We start from the raw sequence: 19,578 nt of genomic DNA, 5'->3' as shown, positions 1-19,578 counted from the left end.
CATGTGACTTACATCTAGCAACCCTTTTTTTTTTTTTTTTTTTTTTTTTCCGGATTAATTTTCACCTTCCCAATAATACGAATTCTACAACAATTTCATTTTAGAAAGTGTGTCATGTTTGCCATTCTTCCATTTATGTATTGACTTCTTCATTCCAATATTCTCAGGTTTCTCCATTTGTTGTAACCGTATTCCTAGTTTGTTTTATTTTACAAGAACAACATCTCTGTTGTTAATTCTCATGTGTAATAAATAAATATCTTGTTTCTCTCCCAAATTTCTTTGCATAGGTGATCTCTAAAAGAGAAAAATATAATATTTCCCTCTAAACTTTGGCTGAAGTCCTGTCTTAAATCAATAGTTACTCTAGGCCCGGACACCAGAATTCTCCCCTTTTATTCCGCTATGGAAACAAATGAACAAACCCTCACAAGTAGGTTTATTCACCCATCGTGTTTTTCCTTTTTTTATTTTCTTTTTTTAATCTGCCTTTTTTGTCCCCTTTCAAACTACTGGACAATCATTAGTAATTAATCAATGAATAACAAAATCAGTTTTATACTTTCATCTGAAATTCTCCATAACCCTTTTGTTGCCATATTTCTGCTGAAATATACTGCCTTTGGAACAATTTAAAGAATAATCAAGACTTTAGTAGAAGTACTTAGTCATTATTCAAGCTAGTATTTGGAATAAAGCATAAAATGCTTTAATTTAGAATCCTTTAAAGCAAGAATCTTTTTATGTGATAGGACCAGGGGCAGTTTTTACAGGTGGGTCGGTATCAAGAGGGTTAAGGGACTAATGATTGATTATGCTTTTCGTTCAATTTGTCCTTGTTAATTCTTTCAGAGACAGCATGTATAGTCTCTTAACAACTCCTGGTGTTTTCCTAGTTTTTAACTGCATCCTCAACAAATAATCTTTCTTACATTCTCAATATTAGTTGTAGCAAGTGATTATTGTGACTAATTCCTGCTAATCTTTTCCATTTTGCTGCCCTTTTAAATGTATTTATTTGCAGATGTCATCATATATATTGCATGCGTTTTGGTTAATTTCACTATTAAATATTCATTGTTCACTTTATGCTCTCTTTTAAAACCTGCTGAATTTTGTCAGTTTTTCCCTTTATCTTACAGTAATGTTTTAGCCCTAGTCATATTCAGCCCAAATGTTCTGCTTGTTTTATATTCAAATTGGCCAGATTCAGTCTATCTCGCCTGCCCAACAGCATCACTCTAAAAATAAGCAGTCATATCTATTTCTTTATTACCCACAAGGGGCTAAACACAGAGGGGACAAACAAGGACAGACATAGGTATTTAGTCGATTACATCGACCCCAGTGCGTAACTGCTACTTAATTTATCGACCCCGAGAGGATGAAAGGCAAAGTCGACCTCAGCGGAATTTGAACTCACAACGTAACAGCAGATGAAATATCACTAAGCATTTCGCCCGGCGTGCTAACGTTTCTGCCAGCTCACCACCTTATCATCGGTGTCTTGAAACTCCAGGATAATGTATGCTTAATCCATATCAGTATGAATAAATAAACATTACATTTGGCAAAGTAATTGGAATGTTAAATGGTCAAGTAAATTAATTGCTTGAATGGAATTACATAGTTCAATGCAGTTAACTAATCAGCTGGCCTATTGCCATCATTATTATTTTAACCTCCGCTTTACTACATTTGCATGGGCTAAATGGAATTTGTTAGGGTGGATTTGTCTATGGTTAGATGTTGTGTGTGTGTGTGTGTATATATCAGGGGTGTGGAGTTAGTCAGAAGCAATTAAGGGGTAGCATGAGTCGAAGTCAGTCAGTACAATCACTTAATTATATAGGAGTGGCTATGTGGTAAGTAGCTTGCTTATGAACCACATGGTTCCGGGTTCAGTCCCATTATGTGATACCTTGGGCAAGTGTCTTCTATAATAGCCTTGAGCTGACCAAAGCCTTGTGAGTGGATTTGGTAGACAGAAACTTAAAGAAGCCCGTCAAATGGCGGTGCCCCAGCAAATGGCAGTGCCCCAGCATGGCCACAGCTCAAGAGCTGAAACTGGAAAACATAAACAATATATATGTATGTGTGTGTGTGTGTGTGTATCTGTGTTTGTCCCCCAACATCGCATGACAACCGATGGGGGAGTGTTTATGTCCCCGTAACTTAGCTGTTCAACAAAATAGACTCATAGAATAAGTACTAGGCTTACAAAAAATAAGTCCTGGAACCGATTTGCTTGATTAAAGGTGGTGCTCCAGCATGGTCGCAGTCAAATGACTGAAACAAGTAAAAGAGTAAAAGAGAGGAGTCGGAATCGGAGTCATAGTTTTTTGTTTTGACTCCACAGCCCTGGTGTATACATATATACATAAGCAAATCAAAAGTAAAAAAATTACAAAATGGGGGAAACAACAAAAGTCAATTGGACGTACACAGTTATTTTATTAGATTAGTGTTCAGTGAAAAGTATAGATGGAAAAATGGGTGGAAATGACATTGCGAGCATGGCTCTTCATCGGAAAGAAGAAAGAGCAGGACATATTTCTTTCAGTTTCTATCTACTGTATCCACTCAAGGCTCTGTGTGTGATTTCCTCTGATAGGATTTATACTATATTCTAGAATTTAATGTATACTCAAAATATGTTAAGCAAACAAAACATTGGTACGGCATTAACTTATGCTGCTGTCAGTTCTTCTGGCAACAAACTGTTTGGCTACTTTGCACCTTGGAAGTTATTTGCAATAAAAGATAGCATCAAAAAAGTACATCCGTATTCATCTGACCCATGCAAGCATGGAAAAACTGACATAAAATGAATGAACAAATCTGAATGGCTATTGAAATCTGTATCATCACTATCATTATCATTGTTACTTTAACCCAGGGGTCTCCAAAATGGTCGATATCGACCCTTGGGGGTTGATGGGACTATTTTCAAGGGGTTGATAAAATGTCTGAAACTGCACATCTACTTAATTATTATTTATTTATTTTCTTGTACATGCTTGGGGTGGGGGTCAAGGATTCCCATGAAGGGGTCGATGGTCTAAAAAGTTTGGGGACCCCTGCTTTAACCCTTTAGCATTCCAAATACTCTGTCAAATGTAATACTTATTCACATTGTTTTGAATTAATCATGCATTATCTCATAGCTTTGAAATTTTTATGATGTGATTATTTTTAGAATGATATTGTAGGATAGGTGTGAGAGGCTGGATATGACCAGTTTGAACATAAAGCAGGTAGAATATTTGGGGTTTTTTTCATGTTAATGTAAGCTGATTGGTTTTTAAAATAGTGTATTACATTGTCTTAATCAAAATAGTTTTAGCTTACCTGAATGCCAAAGAGTAGCATTTGTGTTTCTTCCTAGTTTAACAGAATTTTGACAAAGTTTCCAATCAAGGACACCATCCTTCCCACCTGCTTAATGATCTTGGAGACCACAGAAAGTGTCACATGTTCTGCTGTCCTTTGAGACTAAAAGATTATATATATCAGGCGTGGCTGTGTGGTAAGAAACTTGCTTCCTAACCATGTGGTTCTGAGTTCAGTTCCACTGATTGGCACCTAGAGCAAGTGTCTTCTGCTATAGCCACAATCTGACCAGAGTCTTCTGAGTGGATTTAGTGGACAGAAACTGAAACTTGTTGCTTATTTTTATTATAATCACCTTATTTTAAATTATATGGAAGTCCTGGGGTTAGTTTCTTTGACTAAAAACTCTTTAAGGTTGTGTCAAGTGATTCAAATATGTAATATATATATATAATATATATATATATATAATATATCTTTTGTGTTGTTATAGAGCATCGTATTCGCTGCTGTTGTTTCTTCAGGGACACCCTAGGCCAGTAGTATTTTTTCCTGTTTTACGATGGTGGATAGTCGAAAACAATTGAGAAATCAGAAATACTAAATTTCTAAATCTAACACGAACGTGACAGTAGAGGGGTACACCACCGTTGTTTAGCCCTAGGGCTAAACACAGACACACACAAATATATATAATCAACAATTAGTAATACTACTTCAAGAATTCTGGCTTTTACTCCTTTCAGTGGATGAAGAACTGTATGTATTTATCTGACAGCTGATCTATTTTTTCTGAAGCCATTTTGATTTCTTCCCCAAATTTTCTCAATTTCACTCGTGACCCACGGCTATGGATGCCAAAGCATGTCCATACTCGAGGAGGTTGTCCAAACATGACTTTTATTGATCTACCCCGCAGAGACACCAGATGCCGACCTGAAGACCTCCCTCAACTTAGGCATGACTGAAATGGATGGTGTGTGTGGGTTAATGTCCGAACAAGCTCAACCAGATGATGATACTGATAAATATCTTTAGCTGAGTGTCTACTTTCTGTCAGCTTATCTCCTTTGATAATCCTTCCGCATTGTATGAGACACTGTCCAATGTCCACCTGACTCTTAGTGTGTGTGTTAAAGTTGATTATGGTTTATTTTAATTCGTTTCCTGTTGGAAGTAGATATTAATGAGAAGAAGGTGTTCGTGTGTGTGTATATATGTGTAAGTCTGTGGCAGTATGTGTGTATGTTTGTACTTCTGTGTTTGTGTCAGTATATGTCTGTCTGTTTATATATCTATGGTAGTGTATCTATAAATGTGTATATGTGATTGCGTGTGCATGCATAAAGTGGAAGTGATTCCACCGGAAATTTCTACGGACAACACAATTTATGTAGTCATTTGTTTTTGTTTTTTTTTATATTTTAATATAGACATTTGTTAGTGGGAAACTTTTAGCGTCTGTTGTCCATGCTGACATGGGTTGGAAAGTTTGACTGGGCTGGCCAGCTGTGCCGGGATCCAGTCTGATTTACATGTATATATACACACACACACACATATATATACATACACATGTACACGCATATATATATATATACGCGCACACGTGTATGTATATATATTTATAACTTTTAATCAAGAGACTGTTACAAAAGCAAACCAGGCACTATACACGTACGCATGTTGTTGGCATGTAATTGATATTTGGCTAAAAATTGACCTATTACTCAATCAATCAATCAATCAATCAATTGGCTTCAGTTGTGCTTTCTATCCATTTATTTGGTTGAAGCCATCATCATCATGTCCTCCCACATACACATGATGCTAATGATACTTTGGTAACGGGTTGTGGTGCTGTGTTGAAGTTCAGCCATTACAAATATGTGTTTGTGTGATGGATTTTGTATTTAGTTTTGTGTCAGTCAAGTATTTCAATAATGCTTTCATCTGCTGTTAAAATTGTTGCTTTGCCGTTTTTTTGAGATATATCTTAATTAGGGAGTCGCTAAAATAAACAGCATAATATCACTATGTTAAGTATTTTTAGAGCCATTCTTCATTTCTCCTGTTGATAATTTCACCCAAAGTTCAAGCTGTCGTCTCTCCCTCCCTCTGACCCCCTCTCTTTCTCTCTCTGGGCTCTATTCAGTGAATATCTGACAGACATATTTTATTCAAAGAGAAAGTTCTAGAAGTCTCAAAAGGTTAATTAGAATGAGAATAATTATAGATGTATTCTAACTATTTCAAGAATGCTTTTCTTTAAACTGTAATTTTGCTGACAAGAACTTGCCATTGTATTTAATATATGTTTCAAATAATAATAATAATAATAGACAGAGTACTTGCACAGACTGAGACTGATCCTTAAGTTGAAATTAAACAGACAGAATAAAATTGAAGCTATCAAAACGTGGGTGGTTTCACTCCTTAGATATGGAGCAGGGTAATTGCATGGGCAGTAGACAAACTAAACAGCTTAGACAGAAAAACACAGAAGTCGCTAAATAGATATGGGACATTCCACCCAAAAAGTGATACAAACAGACAATATGTACCAAGAAAAAGAGGGGGAAGAGGACTTATTGGATGCAAACACAGCATTAGAGCAGAAGAAAACATCATAGCATGGTATGTAAAAAATGCCACAGAACCACTAAGTAAGAAGGTCAGGCTTGTGTAGGATGAAAGATTGCAAAGATAAAGCACTGAACAAGCAATTGAAAATGAATGAAACTGAAAATAGGTGGGTAAAGAAAAGAATACATGGACAATTTCATAGGGATGTTGAAGATGAGACAGACAGAGAAAAAAGATGGCTGTCGATGATTAAAACTGGAAACAGAGGCTCTAATCTGTGCTGCCCAAGAACAAGCATTAAGAACAAACTACATAAAATACAGAATAGACAACACATCAGAAAGTGATAAGTGCAGAATCTGTGGACAAAATTGTGAAACCATATGGAATATTACCAGTCAATGTATGCCACTAGCCCAGAAAGAATATATGAGACGTCACGACAATATAGCAAAGCTTGTCCATTGGACACGTTGCAACAAGCATGGACTTGACAGAGCAAAAAATTGGCATGACCACAAACCCGAAGGCATCATAAAAAATGATAATGCAAAGATCCTGTGAGATTTTATGATTCAGTGCAACCATGCGATAGAAAATAGGAAGCCAGACATAATCTTCATTGAGAAAGAAAGCAAATTATGCTGGATCATAGATATAACATGCCCAGCTGACAACTAGGTATGCAATAAGGAAGAAAGAAAAGTTGAGAGATATGACAGGTTAGTATGGAAGATTAAGCAGTTGTCGTCGATGGAAAAAGTGGTAGTAGTACCAATAATTGTCGGAGCCTTGGTAACAGTGAGTAAAGATCTTGAAAAGTGCATGGAACAAATATGGTCTGCAATAAGAGTGCAGCACTTGCAGAAAACAGCACTGCTTGGAACCGCCTGAATACTCTGGAAGGTGCTCGAAAAATAAGGGGTGTTACCTTAGTTCACTGGTAGTGAACAGCTGACACCATAGTACATCTTCAACGTTAGAAGTGCAAAAAAAATAATAATAATCCTTTCTACTATGGGCACAAGGCCTGCAATTTGGGTGAGAGGGACAGTTGATTTCATCGACTCCAGTGCTTGGCTGGTACTTATTTCATTGATCCCAAAAGCATGAAAGGCAACGTTGACCTCAGTTGAATTTGAACTTGGAATGTAAAGACAGACATAACACAATGCTGCCAAACATTTTGCCTGACGTGCCAACGATTCTGCCAGCTCGCCGCCATTTTATTGATTTCAAATTTTGACATAAGGCCGCCATTTTCAAGGGAGGGTTAAGTCGATTACATCGCCTTTCCCCAGTGCATAACTGGTACTTATTTTATCAACCCTGAAAGGATGAAAGGTAAAGTCAACCTCGGCAAAATTTGTACTCTGAGCATAAAGATGAATGAAATGCCACTAAGTGTTCTGCCCAGTGTGCTAATGATTCTGCTGGCTCGCTGCCTTAATAATAATAATTATTATGATTTCAAATTTTGGCTCAAGGTAAAAGCAATTTTAACTGAAGGGGGAAGCTGTGTACATTGACCCCCCCCCCCAGTGTACTTCTTTTATTGATGAAAAGCCACCTTAATAATAATGTTGCTGGCAATGAGTGGGTGTGTGGTAAGTAGCTTGCTTCCCAACCTCATAGTTCCAGGTTCAGTCCCACTGCATGGCACCTTCAGCAAATGTCTTCTATAGCTTTGGGCCGGCCAAAGCCTTGTGAGTGGATTTGGTAGACGGAAACTGAAAGAAGCCCGTTGTGTGTGTGTGTGTATATATATATATATATATATACACACACATATATGTGTGTGTCTGTTTGTCCCCCCCCCCTTGCTTGGCAACCAATGTTGGTGTGTTTATGTCCCTGTAGCCTAGCAGTTCAGTAAAAAGAGACCGATAGAATAAGTACCAGGCTTACAAAGAATAAGACATGGGGTTGATTTGTTCAACTAAAGGTGGTGCTCCAGCATGGCTGCAGTCAAATGACTGAAACAAATATAAAGAATCCTTTTCGAACGGAAGCAATTTTAGTTTTAATTAGCAAATTAACTAAATTTATTACATTATGAAAGGCTCACATTTATATCGCAAATTGGATTGAGTATCTGTAACCAATTATGTCTAAGAATTTACTCTCAAATACTATATACATTCTGAAATTATAATACATTCTTTGAGGTATAATATTGTACAAAACCACCTGTTGATAATATTAATTAGCTGTATGAATTTCTGCTGATAATCCTTTTATTACTTTTATTACTGTATTTGTTTTAAGTAATTTTGAAAATAATGTAGAATTTAGTAAGACAACTTTGTCATAGAGTTTAACCCTTTCGTTACTGTATTTATTTTGAGATGCTCTGTGTTTCTCTCAATTATTTTAGATATAATAAAGAATTTAGTAAAATAACCTAGTTATCATTCAGCTAGAGTTAGGAACAGTAATTATGACTAAGGTTTGGTGGAAGATTTTAATTAAAAACTTATGAAAATAAGACATATTACAGAGCCAGAGCCGGTTTCAGCCAAGTTTGTAATGAAAGGTTTAATAAAATAACTTGGGTCTCTATTAAGCTAGTGTAACTCTTATTCCCATTTTGCTGTTTAAAATACATTGTAGTTGTTTCAATTAAATTTTTAAAACTAATATAGGTTTTACTAAGTTAACTTTGCTGAAGAGTTTAATAAAATAACCTTGTCTTTATTAAGCTAGGTCAACTTGTTTCAACCATTTGACTGTGGCCATGCTGGTGCACCGTCTTGAAGGATGTTAGTCAAACAAATTGACCCCAGGACGTACTTATTCTATCAGTTTCTTTTGGCGAACTGCTAAGTTATGGGGATGTAAACACACCAACATTGGTTGTCAAGTGATGGTGGGGGAGACACAGACAAACTCAGACACTCACATAAATTTATACATACATACATGCATATATATATACACACACACAGAGGCTTCTTTCAGTTTCCATCTACCAAATCCACTCAGAAGGCTTTGGTCGGACCGAGGCTATTGTAGAAGACACTTGTTTATAGTTCCAAACAGTGGGACTGAACCCAGAAGAATATGGTTGGGAAGCAAGCTTCTTACCACACAGCCACACCTGCATCTAGGATTCTAAAATCCCTTGGTAGTTGCAGCCATTTGAGACATGACCACCATGAATGAGATTTGAACCGTCAACCTGTCAACATGCACTCTGATATCCTCTTCACTTGACTAGGTGCTACGTTCTTTCAGAAAATATTACCAGCATATTGCCTAAACTAAATTGACATACATTGATTATTAGAAACAACTTATTCTCAGGTGGGATTTCTGAAGAAAAAATCATCAGGAATTCTTTTCAAATCACTACCAATATTTCAGCTAATTCATCTCCGCTTCTTGCCAAATATATTATTCAAAACACAAAGCTGGAAATATGAGTCAAAGGAAATTTAAACTCTCACTAGCAGACAGACCTCTGTGTAATTAACCAGGGTGTCATTAGTCCTAATTGCTGGATTTAACTTGAGCTATTGGTATAGTTCAGATCTAAAAAAAAGTTTACCTGTCCTCAACTCACGTTTTCTCTCAGGTACAACAAGGGCAAGCTGATTGATCAACAAAGGTGTCTTACAATGAGTTAATGCTATAATTTGTTGACGTATTTCTGAGAAACATCCAGGAAATATCTTGGTAAATATTTTTTTTACATCGAAATTTAGAAATTTCTAAATTCTTCAGATGTAAACAACACAAAATTCTAACTGGTCAGAACAAAGCATTTTAAATAGACAAACTACATAGGAATCACTGGTGATGGTGCCATGTAAATAGCTCCCAGTAATTCTTTAAAGTGGCTGGCATTAAGAAGGGGATCCGGCTATAGAAATCATACCAAAATGGATAATTGAAGTCTGGTCAGTTCATGTCAGCATGGAGAAAGGATGTTAAATCATGATGCTGATTATAATAATATTTTGGTATAACAGTAGAGCATGTCATGTTTGATTGTGGGATCAGGTCTTATAAGCAGCCCTTAATTTTTGTAACCTCATATTCACATACTGTTATTAGTTTTGTCCAAATTCCATTATTCAAAACCTTTTTTTTTTATATATATATATCCTCAACATTTACTTCTGTGTAAGCAGTTTTAATTCCATCAATACTTTCACTTTGAAGAAAAAAGTTATGGTTTTTGTTTTGTGTTTTCTCAAGAATATCTTTGAATAATGACTAATCTTACTGCCAAAATGAGTAACTGACTAAGGATTAGCCTAACTGCTGAAGACAGCAACTGGATAAATTAAGTTGCATCGAAACACTTTTCTATCATATAAGTTTGAAAGAAGCAGAATACAGTTGGTGCTAGATCTGTGGGAATGAGTGATGGTGAGATATGTGTTGAGCGATGGGGGTAATTTGTGTGAAGTGGTGAATGGGTGATGGTTAGATTTGTGATGCTTAGGTGATGGTTAGATTTGTAGTGAATGGGTGATGGTTAGATTTGTGGTGAATGGTTGATGGTTAGATTTGAGGTGAATGGGTGATGACTAGATTTGTGGTGAATAGGTGATGACTAGATTTGTGATGCATAGGTGATGGTTAGATTTGTGATGCATAGGTGATGGTTAGATTTGTAGTGAATGGGTGATGGTTAGATTTGTGGTGAATGGTTGATGGTTAGATTTGAGGTGAATGGGTGATGACTAGATTTGTGATGCATAGGTGATGGTTAGATTTGTGATGCATAGGTGATGGTTAGATTTGTAGTGAATGGGTGATGGTTAGATTTGTGGTGAATGGTTGATGGTTAGATTTGTGGTGAATGGGTGATGACTAGATTTGTGGTGAATGGGTGATGACTAGATTTGTGATGCATAGATGATGACTAGATTTGTGATGCATAGGTGATGACTAGATTTGTGGTGAATGGGTGATGGTTAGATTTGTGGTGAATGGGTGATGGTTAGATTTGTGGTGAATGGGTGATGACTAGATTTGTGGTGAATGGGTGATGACTAGATTTGTGGTGAATGGGTGATGGTTAGATTTGTGGTGAATGGGTGATGGTTAGATTTGTGGTGAATGGGTGATGACTAGATTTGTGGTGAATGGGTGATTGCTCAAAGTAATCTGATTTGCTTTCAGTAATGTAGATTATAAAACAACAACATTCTTTGAAAATCTGGCAATAATAATTTTAAATAATGAATTTGATAATGTAAAATATTTAATTAGACAGTTTATGAATGGCTTCATTGTATAAGCAATGCATGTTAGCACTTCAGATGACACTTAGCGAACTTTTACTCCTTCCTCTTCTCTCTCCCCCTTTCTCTCCCTGTTTGTATTATGTCTGTTTGCAGACTGGTTCCTTTCTACATTATTATATGTCATTTTATTTCATTTGTCTGCTATTCTCTGTGGATGCCCATTCATAAAAGCAGGGGACATTCTTAAGCAGCTGTGCTTTGAGAATTACAATCTGCTTTTACACCAAACTCTTTGTTGTCTCGAGAGAGAATAAGCAGAAAATAGATCATCTGTGCTCATTATTAATTATATGTTAACTCTTCTTAAAAGGTATTGTTTACATGTCAACTGGTTCGTATTGCCTGGCCAGTCTTAATAAACATTTCAATGTAAGCATTACATTGTTTCTCCAAAGCTTTGCTATCAAAGTGTTTGTAGTTAGTTATACAAACAAGCATGCATTTTGAGATTCCCTCTCTCTTCTCTTATCTCTCAGCTATAACAGCCATTGTACACTTCAAATTCCCTTGTCACGCAATAGAGCATACAGGACTCACCTACATTTCAAGATAATTTATTAAAAGTACTGATAACAAAGACTTTTGAAGCTTCAGCAATTTCTACATTTTTTGGTGCCGTCTGACTGGCACCTGTGCCGATGATATGTAAAAAGCAGCATTTGAGCATGGCTGATCCCAGCACCGCCAGACTGGCTCCCATGCCAGTGGTACATAAAAAGCACCATTCAAGCGTGGTCGATGCCAGTACTGCCTAACTGGCCCTCATGCTAAGTGCACATAAAAAGTTCCCAATATACTCTGAGTGGTTGGCGTTAGGAAGAGCATCCAGCAGTAGAAACCTTGCCAGATCAGACTGGAGCCTAGTGCAGCCTCCTGGCTTGCCAGTCCTCAATCAAACTGTCCAGCATGGAAAGCCGACATTAAATGATGTTGATGACGATGAACAAAAATTTTTGAAGTTTCAGCCATTTTTACATGATTTAATTGACCAGATTTTGTCTGAGAATCAACCAAGTACTGATGCGTTGTCATTATTGCTGTAAGTGGTTAGGGTAGTTGGCTCACAATTTGTAAGATTGAGAGTTTGATTCCTAGCAGCACTTTGTGTCCTTGAGCAAGACACTTTATTTCACTTTGCTTCAGTCTATTCAACTGGCAAAAGTGAGCTGAAACTGTTATTCAGAGGGGCCAGCCTTGTCAAATTCTGTCACTCTGCATCTTTGTAAGAACTAGGTCAAGGGCATGCATGTCTGTGGAGTACTCAGCCATTTATTTGCTCTTTAATTTCACGAGCAGACTGTTCATTGATTGGATCAATTGGAACCCTTGTCATTGTAACTGATGGGGTACCAGTTGTTGTTTGTTGTTACTTTTTTTTTTTTGCTACAGCTATTTAAAAATATTTAGATTAACGACTTGAAATTTGATAATCCTCTCAAATTCACTTCTTAATGATATTGGATGCTCTACTTTTTGTCTAAGACAAAGCACTACTTATTACTGTTTACCTCATCTCTCTCTTTCTCTTACTCACACACACATATATGTTCATAGAGGTATGTATATATATATATTTATTTATTGAAGAGGTCTTAGGCCAACAGGTTTTGGGGCCTGGTAATATGCCATAAAGTTAACTCTTTATGGACCGGAAACCCAGGGTAATCCCATAAACTGGCCTTCCCCAGTAAAATATACATGTGCCACGTAAAAAGCATCATCCAAATGTGGCCAATGCCGGCCTCCTCTGGCCCCTGTGCCAGTGGCACATAAAAGGCAACCACTACACTCATAGATTGGTTGGCATTAGGAAGGGCATCCAGCTGTAGAAACACTACCAGATCAGACTGGAGCCTGGTGCAGCCTCCTGGCTTCCCAGACCCCAGTCAAACCGTCCAACCCATGCTAGCATGGAAAATGGACGTTAAACGATGATGATATATATATATATATATATAATAGTGGTTTTGAGTTCAGTCCCACTGGATGGGTTGTTTGATGAATGAAAATTGAAAGAAGGCTCCTGTTTATGTGCATATACACATGCACATTTTCCATTCTCTGTATCCCTGTGCATTCAGTTCCAATATCACAACTATTGCCATTCTGTTCTGTGATAGATCATATACTCAACATTCTCAACTCAGCCCTTAAAATAGCCCCTTATTTTTCTAAATATCTTTCTACATCTTTGCTACAAACCTCAACCGGTTTGAACTCACTTCCACGTTGCACTGGATTTACCTTGTCTGTCTGTGTGTCTGCCTCTTACTGCAACCATCCATTCATTGATCTCATTAGCTCCTGATACTACCCACCCCCTGACGTTTCTCTTTGTCACTCTTGTTATTGCAAATATAATGATTTCATACTCAAGCTAATTAACTGACAACAAAATTACTTTTATGACACTTAATCTATTTCAATGCTTCTCTCTCTCTCTCTCCCTCCCTCCCTCTCTCCCATCGCTGCCATCATATGAGCTTAAAAAAATTTTTATTGGTTTGAAATATATTTCTGGGTTTTATTTAAAACAGGAGTAAGATTAAAGATGATGATGATGATAAACGCTATTATTATTATTATTAGGTGGCGAGCTGGCTGAATCATTAGCATGCTGGTTAAAATACTCTGTAGCATTTCATCGGTCTTCATGTTCTGAGTTCAAATCCTAGCTGTGGTGACCTTACCTTTCATTTTTTCCAAGGTTGATAAAATAGATATTGGTTGAGTACTTGGGTTGAGGTAATCAACTATCCCTCTCCTCCAATGTTCCTTATTTCTTCACTGCCCACAAGGGGCTACACACAGAGGGGACAAACAAGGACAAACAAACAGATTAAGTTAATTACATCGCCCCCAGTGCCTAACTGGTACTTATTTGATTGACCCCGAAAGGATGAAAGGCAAAGTCAACCTCAGTAGAATTTGAACTCAGAACGCAGCAGCAGACGAAATATCGGTAAGCATTTCGCTCAGCATGCTAACGTTTCTGCCGGCCCGCCGCCTTCTCCAATGTTCCTGGCCTTGTGTCAAAACTTAAAATCATTATTATTATTATTATTATTATTATTATTATCATTATTATTATACTCTCACACACATAGATTTAACTCCAGTCAATAATAGACATGAACACCCGTCTAAGTCTTCTCTCCAGTTACACAAGCTATCACCTGCTTTCTTCGACGGATTGTAACTACTTGATAGCTTAATCCGAGACATGTGGCTGGACAAAGCTGCCTAACCTGTACACCAAAATCAAGACATTAATTAGGATTATGATGATGATGTAAAAACTTAGGGCACTTAATCTACATTCAATATATTATTTCATTGCCGTTTCCTATTAATTACTGAAAACGTGCAGCTCACTACCCGATGCCCCCACCCCAACATCAAAACATGCAGACGGTAGTAATTATCAACCTGTTTTATTTGCTGTATCTTCGTTAAGCTAGTTAGTATCACACTAATTAAAGTTGTCGAGTCATGACGGTACTGTTGGAAATTTCCTCCTTTGATGACATAGTTGTCTGGTTAACGAGTTTGGCTTCACAATCACGTGGTTCGAGGTTCAATTCTATGTGGCACCTTAGGCCCTTGGCTTTGTCTTCTGCTGTAGCCTTGGTTTGGTTAGCACTTTGTGAGTGGAATTTAGTGGATGGGGTCCATGCAAAGCAGTTCCGCATGATTAAATTTGTATTTTTTAAAAATTTTTGCTTTGTTTCTGTCAGTAGACTATGGCTATGCTGGGGCACCACCTTGAATTTTTTAGTTTAATGGATCAACCCCAGTACTTTCTTTTAAAGCTGATCCTTATTTTATCAATCTCTTTAGCTGACCTGCTAAGTTACAGGGACATAACCACACCAACACCAGTTGTCAAGCAGTAGTCAGTGATACACACACGCACACACACACATATATATGATGGGTTGCTTTCAATTTCTGTCTACCAAATCCACTTACAAGGCTTTGAGGCTATAGAAGACACTTGTCCAAGGTGCCACGCAGCGGGACTGAACCTTGAACCACTATCCAAACATGATCAATGTCAGGCCCACCTGACTGGATCCTGTACCAGTGGCACATAATACACTCTCAGAGTTCTTGGTTTTAGGAAGGGCATCCAGCTGTAGAAACATTGCCAGATCAGATTAGAGCATGGTGCAGCCACTGGCTCTCCAGACCTCAATCAAACTGTCCAACCCAGTCCAGGATGTTAAACAATGATGATGATGATGATAGCATTGGTTGGCCCAGGGTTATAGCAGAAGACACTCGTCGAAGGTGCCATGCAGTGGGACTGAACCGGACGCCGTATGATTGCAAAGCAATCTTCTTAACCACACAACCATACCTCCCCACCATGTGTGTGTGTATATATATATTATAAACAAAAGCAAGTAAAAATCTGACCCTTTCCTTTTAATATGTTTTTAATGAAATAACAAGCTGACATTTGACAGCGTTCATTGCTACCGTTTGACCTTCCTTTAATGTTTTATCATTCATTTCACTGATGGGAACTGACCATATTGTTATCATTAATGTTTAAATAGATTATGTGGGTTAACTTTTGTGTTTCGTAATTAACTTTGTCATCGCATCTGCTCATAAACTGTCTAGTTCATGCAGGAAACACTGTGTGTGTGTGTGTGTGAGTCATTCATCATCATCATCATCATCATTTTAGTGTCCACTTTCCCATGCTTCCATGGGTCGCAGATTTTCTACAGCCGGATGCTCTTCCTGTCACCAACTTTCATCAGTTCCAAGCAAGGTAATATATCCCCCCATGGCTAGACATGCTTGAGAAGAAAACTGGAAATGAATGACACTGCTTCTGTGTCTATCATGCAAGGTCATGACATGGACAGATGGACACACAACTATATATATATATGTGTGTGTATATATATATATGTGTGTGTGTGTATATATATGTGTGTGTGTGTATAAGAGATAATGGTGTCATTGAGACCCAAAGGTGTCAATGACACTGTGTGTGTGTGTGTATGTATAAGAGATAATGGTGTCATTGAGACCCAAAGGTGTCAATGACACTGTGTGTGTGTGTATGTGTATATATATATATATATATATATAATATATATATATATACACAGATACACAGAATGGTCTTCTTTCAGTGTCCATCTACCAAATCTACTCACAAGGCTTTTGGCAACCTGAGGCTATTGTAGAGGACACTTGCCCATGATGCAGTATGGCCGTGTAGTTAAGAAGTTTACATGGTTCTGAGTTCAGTCTCTACTGCTGGGCACTTTTGACAAGGGTTTTTTACTGTAACTCCAGGCTAACTGAACCCTTTTGTGTATGTGTTAGTATCTCGTCTGAACATTGCTTAATAATTGTATGCCAGTGTGGCCATCATGCATGCGGTGTCCTTCACATCTGACCTTCTATGAAAACATGTCTGGTCATGGGGAAATATTACCTTAGTTGGAAATGAGTGAGAGTTGGTGAAAGAGGAGCATCCAGTTGTAGACAATACTCCTCGGTTAATTCCATCTCACCCATGCCAGCATGGAAAATTGGAAGTAAAATGGAGATATTTCTTGAAGATATCAGGCTTGTCTTCTTTCTGGTTCAGTGAACACACACACACATAGCTGACAGATTATCTGAGCTGTCTAATAATGCAATACACAATATTACAGTATTTTTTGGACATGTGTTTCCAAATAATATCCAGGGATTATTTTTGCAAACAAATATATTTTTGTCTTTTTTTCCTAGTCAAGCACTTATTATGTGCAAGCAATTTCTATCGCATGAATATTTTCATTTTGAAAACAAAATTTTGTGTGTGTGTGTGAACATTTTCCCCTGGGATTATCTTTAAATAATGATTAAATTTGCTTCATAAATGAGTAATTGACTAATGATTAATGTAAGTTAGATAGTAACTGAATAAATTAGTCCCATTAAAATTCCTTAGAATTTGCGTAAGTTTGGGGGAGTAATTATCGATTGATGCCTAGACCTGTGAGGTCTGCTAGGTGAGTGGCGAGTGATGACTAGAGCTGTTGTGAGTAATGTCTGGAGGTATGATGATTGATGAAGAGAGCTGTGATGACTGATGACTAGTTCTTTTCTGAGCGAGTTACACATGTGATTAATGACTAAAACTGAGGTGATTAAAGACTAGACATGTGGTGATTAAAGACTAGAGCTATCATAAGTGATGCCTTTGCGTGTGGAAACCTGTATTTGAATGTTCTAGAACTGCAACTTATTGAAAGATTTTGGGATTGTTTTTTTCTTTTCTTTTCTAACAGTATTTCCCATCTGCTGTTTATTTTCATAGACCTTAAAACCTTCCTCTCAATATCTGTTCTTTTGATCATTCAATACAGCCTACGAAGTATAATCTTTTTATATGAGCGGCTCTTATTGATTCTTTGAAGTTTCCGTGGAGAATATTGAAGTGATATTGTTTAAAAGAGGATATTTTTCTGTTATGGGTAAACTTCTCTGGAGCTACAACCTCTATCTCTCCTACAGTCTTAATGCCCGACTTCAATGGACGTTTCTTTGATTTGCTCAAGCTGTTAACAATTGATGCTACATATATTGACGTTCCAGCTTCTAATGGATTTTTATGCGGCCTTTACAAATTACATGGCAAACATTTACGATATTCAGCTTAGTTACTGAAATATTATCAGCTAATATAGATGCAGGCATGGCTTGGTGGTAAGCAAATTGCTTCCCAACTGCATGGCTCCAGGTTCAATCCCACTATGGCACCTTGGGCAAGTGTCTTCTACTATATCCTCAGACTAACCAAAATCTTGTGAGTGGATTTGGTAGATAGTAACTGACAGAAAGCGGATGTTAAACGATGATGCTGACCCTAATTGTACCTTGTGTCATTAAAGAATCATAAGGAGAGATATTAATGTAACTCCATATTTCTCAGTTATTTTTTACCAAATATAAGGTTGTCCCAAAAGTTCGTAGAAAGTCTTGGAAAATAATGGTCTTTATTTTGAGGAATAATTTTTGTTGTTTTTGTTAGTACTTGGCGAGTAAAAATTCAATTTTCGCAAGTGTTTACGAACTTTTGGGACAACCTAATAGCTTTGGAATCTTTCCTATGTGTTAATCATATTTTGAGAGCATGGAAATGGTCATAGCGTTATTCAATATTGGTTGCAAATGTTGGCACAAGGCCAGCAATTTTGGGGGTAGTGGGTGTAAATTGATTGCCTCAACCCCAGTGCTCAACTGGTACTTATTTTATGGAACCCTGAAAGGATGGAAGACAAAGTCAACCTTGGTGGGATTTGAACTCAGACTGTAAATACGGACAAAATGCAACTAAGCATATTGCCTGGCATGCTAATGATTCTACCAGCTCACCGTTTTAGTATTATTCAATATTAATTAGTGTATTTCTTCGCCCATTGTGGAGACGGAAATTGTGGTTCTTTGAGAACATGGAGAGTGGGTGGTGTCAGCATTGGAACTGAAGTGGTTCAAGCCTTTCGTATAGAATTTCATATGAGGTTGTATGTAGTCTGACTTTTCTATGTATCAAATCCAGTAATAAATATTTTATTGATGTAGACACACAACCATCGATGCATGGACAATGGCTAACTTCTCTACAAACACCTAATCAACATCTTATTATAAAAGTAATCAATAGCACTAGAATAGATATTTCTTTTAGATGAGCCTCTGTGTGTGTGTGTGTGTCTAGATTTGGTGGCTGGAAACTGAAAGAAGCCTATTGTATATCTGTTTATCTCTTTCTCTTTATGTGTGTGTCTTCTGTTTTTGTTCCCCACCTATTTCTTTGCTACCCACAAGGAGCTAAACACAGAGAGGACAAACAAGGACAGACAAATGGATTAAGTCGATTATATCGACCCCAGTGCATAACTGGTACTTAATTTATCGACCCCGAAAGGATGAAAGGCAAAGTCGACCTCGGTGGAATTTGAACTCAGAACATAAAGACAGACGAAATACTGCTAAGCATCTCACCAAGCGTGCTAACGTTTCTGCCAGCTTGCAGCCTTTTTAACCTCCACCTCTACTTGACAACTTGTGTTGGTTTGTTTATGTCCCCTGTAACTTAATGGTTCAATGAAAGAGAACGCTAGAATAAAGTTTTTTTTTTTTTTTTTTCTCTAAGGTCATTTTGTTTGACTGAGATTTCTTCAAGGCAGTGCCCCAGTGTTGCCACAGTCAATTGACTTGAAGCAAGTAAAAATTATCATATATTCCTTTCCAGAATCTGTCTGGCGTTGTTCAAGAGAAAAATTAATAATGCAGTAGTGTTGCTTCTGTTTTCTTCACATGTAACATATTGATCTGTTTTGTGATTAAGCAGGAGTGGCTTTGTAATCGGAGCAAG

General features: G+C 37.3%; 1 protein-coding gene and 1 long non-coding RNA gene across 11 annotated transcripts in view; one reads left to right on the top strand and one right to left on the bottom strand.

Moving 5' to 3' along the window:
* LOC115209078 (adenosylhomocysteinase-like 1) overlaps window positions 1-19,578 on the top strand; it is a 469,217-nt gene that overhangs the window by 265,106 nt on the left and 184,533 nt on the right. The window contains exon 2 of one of the 8 annotated variants that reach the window (XM_036501503.1): window positions 291-433. The exons of the other annotated variants lie outside the window; for them this stretch is intronic. Coding sequence (XP_036357396.1) covers window positions 406-433 — 28 coding nt within the window. The 5' untranslated portion in view covers window positions 291-405. The remainder of the gene's footprint in view (window positions 1-290; window positions 434-19,578) is intronic. 8 annotated transcript variants of the gene reach the window in all.
* The window catches only part of LOC115209079, a 308,087-nt gene that overhangs the window by 280,208 nt on the left and 8,301 nt on the right, over window positions 1-19,578 (bottom strand). The gene's annotated exons all lie outside the window — the stretch shown is intronic.

The sequence above is a fragment of the Octopus sinensis genome, linkage group LG3 (genome assembly GCF_006345805.1).
Source record: "Octopus sinensis linkage group LG3, ASM634580v1, whole genome shotgun sequence".
Classification (NCBI taxonomy): Eukaryota; Metazoa; Mollusca; class Cephalopoda; order Octopoda; family Octopodidae; genus Octopus; species Octopus sinensis.
The sequence above is the reverse complement of the archived record's forward strand: the minus strand, read 5'-3'. Positions and strand labels throughout refer to the sequence as shown.